This window comes from Oratosquilla oratoria, chromosome 9 (assembly GCF_046742065.1).
Source record: "Oratosquilla oratoria isolate Oo_2021 chromosome 9, ASM4674206v1, whole genome shotgun sequence".
Classification (NCBI taxonomy): Eukaryota; Metazoa; Arthropoda; class Malacostraca; order Stomatopoda; family Squillidae; genus Oratosquilla; species Oratosquilla oratoria.
The window spans coordinates 12,453,018-12,463,017 of NC_134785.1; the positions used below are offsets into that span (position 1 = coordinate 12,453,018).

At 41.4% G+C, this 10,000-nt stretch overlaps 1 protein-coding gene across 12 annotated transcripts in view; it reads left to right on the top strand.

Annotated features, from left to right (window-relative positions):
* The window catches only part of LOC143028208 (glutamate receptor-interacting protein 2-like), a 427,238-nt gene that overhangs the window by 413,503 nt on the left and 3,735 nt on the right, over window positions 1-10,000 (top strand). For 9 of the 12 annotated variants that reach the window (XM_076189988.1, XM_076189998.1, XM_076189997.1 and 6 more), the window contains 2 exons: window positions 1,014-1,124; window positions 4,747-5,070. In XM_076189988.1, coding sequence (XP_076046103.1) covers window positions 1,014-1,124; window positions 4,747-5,070 — 435 coding nt within the window. The remainder of the gene's footprint in view (window positions 1-1,013; window positions 1,125-4,746; window positions 5,071-10,000) is intronic. The other 3 variants (XM_076189994.1, XM_076189993.1, XM_076189989.1) reach the window with 3 other exon arrangements.

Genomic DNA, 10,000 nt, shown 5'->3' on the forward strand with positions numbered 1-10,000 from the left:
ACTTTGCTGAAGGCCGCGTTTCATGTGAATTCATATCTGTGCCTCTGAGCCTTTTATCGATATATATATATATATATATATATATATATATATATATATATATATATATATACTGCTTCTAAAATGTGTGAGCCTTCTAGCGTAAAGACACTAGAGCATCATCTCCCTTCAGCATTGTCACATGCCTCGGTTTTATATTCTGGGTAGATCAATATGATCTTAGTCAAACAAGAGGAGGAGGAGGAGGAGGAAGGCGAGGAGGAGGAGGACAAGGAGGAGCAGGAGGACGAGGGGGAGGACGAGGAGGATGAGGATGAGGATTGTAGTCTTGCTAGGTTGAAGCTCCGATGAGACCAGTTCCTTTCTTAGTAAGTTGAATCCAATGATTTGGCACGACTTTAAACAAAAAATCATAATACCATGAGGCGTCCAAAAACAGAGAGGCATCCCCGCCACTTTTACTTGTTTCGAGTTAAGAGAAAGAGAGAGAGAGAGAGAGAGAGAGAGAGAGAGAGAGAAGGCTTGCGCCTTTCACACTTACTCGAAAGCCGTAAAAGTGGTTGGGATGCCCCTCTGTTTCTGGACGTTTCATATGTCATGGCGAAAGAGCTGAACCAATTAAAGTCTTCACACCAGCTGAAGTGGAACGTGGCTTTCAGCAGTCAGCATGTCAAGATTTTATTTTTGTTTTGTTTTTTGATGTCACTGCCCGTCAGCCTGATAAATAATGCAGCAGCGGCTTCTCTCACTGCATGTTGGTTTCTACCAATCACGATTGCGCACAGTGCCATGTTTGTCAACCTTTTTCTTGCACTGCCATTTTTTCACCATCGGCAACCATTTTTACTCTAGTTTTATTCTGGCTACCAAAGTTGTTTTTGATTTTAGTGCACTTCTCATTTGGTGAGAAAGAGGGAAAAGAGAGCTTGGGGCATGGGATCTTAGGAAAGATTGCTGTGGAGTGGATGACCAAGGTCAGTCTGTTGTGTGATGACACTTTCCGTGACCTCCAGAGGACAAGACCGACTGGGACAGGATGATTGCCGACCTCAACCAGATAAGTGAAAGTTGCGGACTTCGCGAGCGATCTCGCTCTCCTGGAAACTACAACAACGACCACACGGGTAAGAGTGAGAGGAGAAGAATGGAACCAAAAGGAGGAGTAGGAGGAAGAGGCGGAGGAAGAGGAAGAAAAGGAGGAGGAGAATAAGGAGGAGGAGGAGGGGGAAGAGGGGGAAGGAAGAAGAGTAGGAGGGAAATTTGCACCCGCTTTTGTCCTTTCAGTACTGTTATGGCCAAAGTTTAATTCCCTCCTCCGGCAATTAATTGTTTGTAAGAGGAAGAAGACTGAAGCCAAGAGGAGGAGGAGGAAGGAGGAGCTGCACATGCTTGTGTTCTTTCAGTACTGTTACGGACTAAATTTTACTCTCTCCTGCTATCAGTTCTTTGTAACTTCTAGGCTTTATATAGTGATGGACTTTTGAATAATGGTGAATTGTGGCAGTTCTGTTCCTGAAACCCACAAGTTTAATTACCCACCACCACCTCCCTCTCCTTAATCCTAATCCCAAATCCTGACCCTAGTTCTGATCCCACTCCTAACCCTAATCCTAACCCCATTCTTTGTCCAAATCCTGTTCTTAACCCTTAATTCTCCCCTCTCAGGGCCCGCTCATAATGCCGCTCGTGAGCGGCCCTGTGCAAGTTTCCAAAATAAAAGAAAGAAGTTTCAAGGATACACGTGACTGGAGGGGGGGACTAAACTTTTGTCCAAGACAGGAGAAAGAAGTTCAAGAATACACGTGACTGGAGGAGGGACTAAACTTTTGTCCAAGACAGGAGAAAGAAGTTCAAGAATACACGTGACTGGAGGAGGGACTAAACTTTTGTCCAAGACAGTACATAGATTTACAGGTTTCCATTTCAAGAATGTGGTGAATGAAGTACAGTATTGCAACAAAACCGTGTCTTGACTTGCAATGCATCGTGCTAAGAAATGTTTTGCACTTTTTTTCTTTAATTACTTTTGCAATAGTCGAATGATTTAAACTTGGAAATAATATTTTTGGATCTAATGTTACTCTGCCACGTTACCACTACAGATGCATATAAAACATCTGTAAACATCTGTAAACATCTGTCCAAGACAGGAGAAAGAAGTTCAAGAATACACGTGACTGGAGGAGGGACTAAACTTTTGTCCAAGACAGTACATAGATTTACAGGTTTCCATTTCAAGAATGTGGTGAATGAAGTACAGTATTGCAACAAAACCGTGTCTTGACTTGTAATGCATCGTGCTAAGAAATGTTTTGCACTTTTTTTCTTTAATTACTTTTGCAATAGTCGAATGATTTAAACTTGGAAATAATATTTTTGGATCTAATGTTACTCTGCCACGTTACCACTACAGATGCATATAAAACATCTGTAAACATCTGTAAACATCTGTCCAAGACAGAAGAAAGAAGTTCAAGAATAAACGTGGCTGGAGGAGGGACTAAACTTTTGTCCAAGACAGTACATAGATTTACAGGTTTCCATTTCAAGAATGTGGTGAATGAAGTACAGTATTGCAACAAAACCGTGTCTTGACTTGTAATGCATCGTGCTAAGAAATGTTTTGCACTTTTTTTCTTTAATTACTTTTGCAATAGTCGAATGATTTAAACTTGGAAATAATATTTTTGGATCTAATGTTACTCTGCCACGTTACCACTACAGATGCATATAAAACATCTGTAAACATCTGTAAACATCTGTCCAAGACAGGAGAAAGAAGTTCAAGAATACACGTGACTGGAGGAGGGACTAAACTTTTGTCCAAGACAGTACATAGATTTACAGGTTTCCATTTCAAGAATGTGGTGAATGAAGTACAGTATTGCAACAAAACCGTGTCTTGACTTGCAATGCATCGTGCTAAGAAATGTTTTGCACTTTTTTTCTTTAATTACTTTTGCAATAGTCGAATGATTTAAACTTGGAAATAATATTTTTGGATCTAATGTTACTCTGCCACGTTACCACTACAGATGCATATAAAACATCTGCAAAAATTGCAAATAATTTCCTGTTGACTCACGTTTGCGTGTTTGTTTTCATTTGCCTGTGTACCAGCATATGTGTAGATATATCTATTTCAGTTGTTTCAACTTTTTTTTCGCTCCATTCCCCCTTCATGAATGATCAACGTTCATGTGGTTTTCTTCATTTTTCTCCCAAACCCCACCCGGCCAAAAAAACAATGAAAAAACAAATTAATAACAATGATAAAAATTTGAGGAAGAGAAACCCTTTGCTCTATTACAAAGTTAACAATCACAATTGTCTTTGTAACAGCAGTCCATGCCCCACTAAACTCTTGTCATGGCTCCTGCCCTCCAGGTTGAGAACAATTTATTTAATTGCATTTAGCTTGTTGTAATGTACAGGAAAGGATCTATGTCCACGAGATTCCGTCTCTTTGTCTCAGTCGAGCAAACTTTGCCTTAGATTTGTTTATGGTTTTAGATTCAATTTTACCCCGCCTTTAGGTTTTCCCACAAATTAACGCTTTTGTAAGAAAAATTATCTCTTGATATCCTTCAGACACGTAGCCATTAATTTTTTTTTCTATGATCTCCTTACCAAGAAATTTTCTGTTAGTTTTATCTTCTTTCATTAATACGAGCACTGTTATCATATCGACTCTTTCTTTTCTTTGTCTTAATGATGACAGTTCCAGAATGCACAATCTTTCCTCGTGGTTTGTCTGCTAGGCTGGAGGCCAATTTGGATACAGCTCTTTATATTCTCTAGGTCTTAAACTTTGGTCTCATTATATGCGAATTCAGTTTCTGCGATACAGCGTATATACTGCAAATTGTGACCGATACACTCAATATCCGAGGTCTTGTGCGAACTAAGCAAGAACGCTATGCGAGTTATGCGATTGTGCGACCGCATGAAAGTGCCTGTGTGAATGGAAGTTTAAGAGTTATGCAGTAATGCGTTGGTATGAAAGATCTACCCAAATGCAAACCTTTCGAGATAAGTCACGCGGCCAGTGGCGTCATCAATTCTTGCGCCACAGAGACCATCACCGTGTCACCTCGCACTTTGGCCGGGAGCTAGAGAGCGACTCTGTGGCGCCACATCGCCGCGTCAGTATGTGGCGGAGAGATGTGGATTCCAGTAAGTTCACATTGGTTAGAAGCGAACCTGCGCACACGTTCGCCACACAGACGCTTGTGTACGTGACTTTACTTCTAAATAATGGAAAATTATGGGAAGCCACATCCCCGCCACACACCAACGCGGAGATGCGGCGCCACATAGTCGCTCGTCTGCTCCCGGGATTTGTCTCGCACTAGCCACTGTGCGATAAGAAAGTCGCACTCCAAGTCATTGAGGGTTTGCAGCTATGGCTTCTGAGTGACTTCTTCTTAGTAGAAATGCTGGTTGTGCTAATTTTCAGCTTTTTTTTTTATCTTATGTCGAAGGAACCTGACTGGTGATAGCACTACTCACAGTGGGACTTTGTCATATACTCTCAATGCTTTTACTGAACTATTATTTTCATTTTCCTGCCTTCCAATAACCTTCTCATCTATCTGGCATCTTACAGTCAAAGGAACGAGAACGCAGACACCTAACGCACACTTTACACTCACGAACCGAGAACATCTACATGTACTTTCTATGCAACACAGACCCGGGCATATAGTCGCTGCTTGTGCTTACACGTGTATATGACCACTACAGGTACCGTGATCCAGCGCAAGAAGGGACCACTGAGTACCCCAGTGGTAACGAGCGAGTCCCTGATGGGGGACAACAGTGCCTCCACCTTGACCAGCAAGCCCCGACGGGGAGGTCTCTCCACCACAGCTACCTCTGCGATCAGCAACGGCGGTTCAACCACCATCACCACTAACGCCACCACTCCATCCACACTCGCCTCCTCCTCGGTGGTGGCCCTCCAGCAGCAGCCGAGCCTGGACGAGGAGCACGAGGAAGGAGCTTATTCGGTGAGCAAGGCCGCGCTCTCCTACACTGGGACCTACGTAAGGGCCACATCTCCTACAGGTGAAGGACTTCGACCTAGTGTCTGACATTGTGTCTAGGTTGCTTATTTTCCTAGTAAGACCCTTTAATTCAGCCCTAACCCCTTCGGCCCTGGGACCATCTCTTAGCTTACTAAAATCACCTGGCATTCGCTAAGTAAAATTTAGGTTTAGAAACAAACTAGTGCGACTGTCTCTCTTTATTGCGCTAGTTTATATTGCTTGGTCTTTTTAACAACGCGCGATAGTGGGATTTACGTTTTGCTCGTTTTTTGTAGTTAGGCGAATTACTCCAAAGAAAAAAGTTGATCAGGCTTCGTGTTCTCGTTACTAACTGGCGCCACAAAATATTTACAAAAACATTGATCTAGTGCTTTTTCCGTGCATGTCTTTCTAGCTATTGAAGCGTGAAATGTTTGTCTATTGCTTTTTTAACAGTGTTGTGTGATAAAAGTGTGATAATAGTGTATAATTGCCATGGCAAGTAAGCGTTCTACTAGTGAGAGTGTTAGTGATAGCACTTCTATAAGTTTTGTAACCCAACCCTCTATATTTACATCAGTTCCTATGGGAAAGATAGGTTTGAATTACGCGATTTTTTTCAATGTGCTAAGTGTCGTGGACCGTAACCCTCGCGTACAGAGAGGCAGTTTTACATGCTCCATAGTGCCAGATGTTAATAAGTCTCGTTCTATAAAATCTGTTGTGAGACCCCAGGAGGACCTTGCAGTCTATAGCCACATACACTTGTAGCTCTCCTAGTAGGGATCAACAATGGACACTCGCATGTGGTGGTTCTGCAAGACGGACGTCACGGGGGAACCATTACTTCGTTGCCTGTCTTCGAAACCCATTAGCTTCTACATCTCCAACTGGAGGTGCAGCCATGAGAACCTGGACCTCAGTCGCTAGGCTGGATCTACATCTCCCAAAAAATACCAAATCAGCACGAAATTAAACCTCTCATTCCCTAGATGCAGTCATCACACAGAAGACAGTACATGTTATCTTAATCTGTCCAGTACTACTCAGTTCAGACAACGAAAAAAAAAAAACTCTTTCTTTAGTGACCTATGGGGTGACCCAGTGACCTTGGCAAGATGTCTTGGGGCTGTGGGTTTCCAGCAAGGGAGATTTGTGGGTATATGTTGATTGAGAGCTCAATGTGGTGAAAGTATGTATTCAAACAGTACGAGGCACGTGCACTGAGACCCTCACACGAGGTCCACTATGGTGCACAAGTCTTCAGGACCAGGAACCCGTTAGTTGGCAGAGGTCGTCAAATACACAACAAGGAATAGAAGGACTAGTTCAAAATTGTTCTGACCCCTACAGCCCACCGCCTAGTTTATATGAATAAATTCACCTCGTGGAAAGTAAACTAGAAGAGAAATCGAAGTATACTACAGGTTGAAGGTGTTAGGCATTTCTAATTTGTTTTTGTTTTCTTTTTTCTTTTGTAACTTCTCCCCAGCTGGGACCCGTGACGGCTGGAGGTGTAGCCCCAACAAATTGATATAATCGGTATCTGGACCGGACCCAAGATATCTCTCTATCAACTTCCACTGTATTTCCTCCACCTTTTCACCCAAGGAGAGCTGACAACAGGCGACTGCTCCTCTCCTTTACTCTAAGGCGGGGACATAGAAACCGTACCACACTGATACAACACAGACAATAGTCCAATATATTTTTCCCATGACAAATTCAAGGGAGGGCCCAGCGACCGTTGCTAGCTTTTACGGGGCTGCGGGTTTCATTCTTCCTAGATGCTTTGTATAATGCATGCTTATGTAGATAATGTAGTATGTTGCCGTGTCCTGTCAGATAACTTGTACCCATTCTACAATTCTTCAACCACTCATTTACTCGTATGGATCTGTAATTTTCTTTGTAGTGTGTGTCGTTGGGCAGTAGTCATAGTTGTTTGGCGACTTTGTCATGACAAAACTAAGACCGTAGTCAGTACCTGAGTTGTCATATTTCAGTGGAAACAGTAAACTGGAACAAAAATGTGAAAACGTAATCGGCTGTAGTAACGTGATAGCATGGTAACCTTTTGAATGTCTCTAGAATACACGAAAGTGGCAACCAGAGGCAGGCACCTAATCCTGGTGTCGCTGCTCTCCAGGAGCTGAAAACTCCATGTAGGCTTGTAGTCAGTCTTCCAGGCGAAGCTCAGGATCTTGACTGGGAGAGTCCGTCCACTGGCTTCGTTCTCTCTTGCAGGAGACTCATGGCTGCTAGGTACTGGGAGATCTATGGATCTCCCCGTTGACTTTCTCGCCAGCTTTGTAGATGGTACACCGTTTGGGGGCCTTGAACCGACCAAATAATAGCGGAAGGACTATTTGAAAGACAAGTAATTTGAGTAATTTCCCTAATCATAAACGCTGCTACCAAAAGGTTTATGTACAGTTAAGTAAAACAGCCTAACATCTGTTAGAAATATAGGCAAATGCCAACTCATACTGTAATGGTTAATCAGGATAAGGAAAGCTGACAAGTAGTGACTTATACTCTCCTGCCTTATACCCGGTAGTAACACAAATACAAACTTCTCCCACGAGGACAGTAGTGAAGGATAAGAATGGAAAGCAGTGACTAGGGGAGTTCCATAAGAATCTGTATCAGGTCCTATCATGTTCCTTATGTAAATGACATGACGGAAGATACAAGCTTACATGTTTGTAGATGACATAATGAGAATTATGAGAGATGAGGAAGGTTTTAGATTGTCTAAAATGAGGTATGATAACTGGAAATTAAGAGATAGAACACCATTAGCTAGGTAAAACACGCCAGTACTTCTCAGAGGGTTCTGTAGGTCCCTGGTAAAGTTGCATGCTACTATGAGGCTGCAAGTTTCCACTGTGTGAAACTGAAGACAGTGGATATTACTACCACATGCCCTAGCAATCACAACACCAAGACTTATACTTAATCAACCCAACACTCGCAGGTTGTAATGTAATATTATCCTCCTTCCATTCAATAATATCCTCCCTTTCTCCCATGAACTACATCGCTTGATTTTGTGCCTGCTGGAATTGTTTCACAAATTGGAATTCATTAGTTAAATACGTCATGACATGAGTTCATCCAGCAACTAAGGTTAAACCCCAATGCCTTCCCCCCTTTTTCTTACATTGTTTTCAATCTTGAAATACCCTGATTTGATCATGTAGATTTTCTATTGCTGGCTTGTGATGTAAGTGTGTTGCAGCCCCAAATAAAATGCTTCCAGACTTGGTGGCTTTATCTAACAAATATGCAGTTGGATAGCGCTGGTGCTAATGGTGATCTAAATAACGGTAAAGATAATAAAGGTGTCAGAGACAACGATTATGATAACGGGACTGCTCGGACAGACAGTCTAGGGAACGACAACAACAACAACGATTATGATAATGATGACAAAGAACATTTATATTCTCCAATGTGGTAACATAGATGAATATTAGAAAAATGGTAAATATGATAGTAGCAACAACAAAAGTGACAGCTGTCTCGATGACACAAAACATATATCAAGTAAAAGTCAAGAAAATTGGTTATGATGAGGAAAGTAGTCCATTTATGGTGACAAGTGTGAAGATGACATGAAACAGATGGAAAAACAGTCAGATTGATAATGATGATTCATTTTATAGCGAAGGTTACAATAATTAAAAAAAAAAGTTATGACAAGTGTCACAAGCAGTGCTGCATGTGGTAGATAATGGTAGTAACTATGATGCTTTTTCACAATGAAGGGTAAGATCATAATATTTTTTTTTCAGAAGTTAATCTTGTTTTATTCTAAACAACCGTTATCAAACTCGGAGCAAAGTATAAGCAAGATAAGAATTGTCTTAGGGTTCTGAATGTCCTGTGGACACTTGGACACCATCTGTCTACCACAACTAAGTTGGGGTGCTCTTCATTTCATTAACCCATTCAGCCGCTTGTGGTGTAGATAGGGCCTCGCGCCGGCCCGTACATCCGAATATCATCTGATGCGGCTTGACCGTGCGAGGATTGACGTCATATTTTTCTGGTGTTTGATCAAACATTTTGGTGTTTTATGATTTTTTGTTATATTTGACCAAATGACAAGACATCTTGTCATCGGAGTTTAAAGGGTTAATGTAGGGGAAGAGTTTGCTATCAGTCAATCAACCCCTTGCCCCAGGTCTCTTTTGGAGGATATTCACAGTTTCCAGTTAACTGGCATACTATGAGAGGAGAGAACCCAGACGAGTGCACCTAAATAATATCACCATTAACACAATTTCTTCTCATCTTAATATCACTTCTCTTTTCATTGCAAAGATCTACCTCAACTTCGAAGATAATATCCGTATTCATAATTCTAGTACTCTTGAGGTTACTGTTTCTTTTCTTTGGGCCTGTATTCGCCTGCGTATTTCTCTTGTAGTGACACTTTTTTATAATGAATCCTACCACTCTATATCAGAATTATTCTTTTTTTTTTTCATAATCCTCTTTTTTAGGTTTTTGACTGATGAAATATCAGATTTGCGATACATTGGCACTCTAATAAAAAAAAAAAAAAATTCTAATCCTTCAAATAACCCGGCCGTCGCGAGCTCTGGGTTGATTATTTGAATTACATCGCTGCTACTAGCGATTCTTTCCATAATAGTTATCTTTTTTTAATTTAATCTCCTGTTGTCACTCTCTCCATACGTATAACTTGTGTTACTTAATCATCGCCTTCAAGGAAAATAATAATTGACTGAGTCTTGTGCTCATTAAATTCACCAAGTCTCCTGCAGCCCATTAGGCCAAAGTCTTCTCTTCCTTGACTTGGTGAATAAGTTATTTGTTTTAGGTTATTCTTCTGGGCCTACCTCTGATATTTGGCTTTGATTTCACGGTCTCTAATACTGATCAATACATCCTCGCCCCTCCCCTTCTCTTCTACCTTGTTTTTTAATAATTTCCTG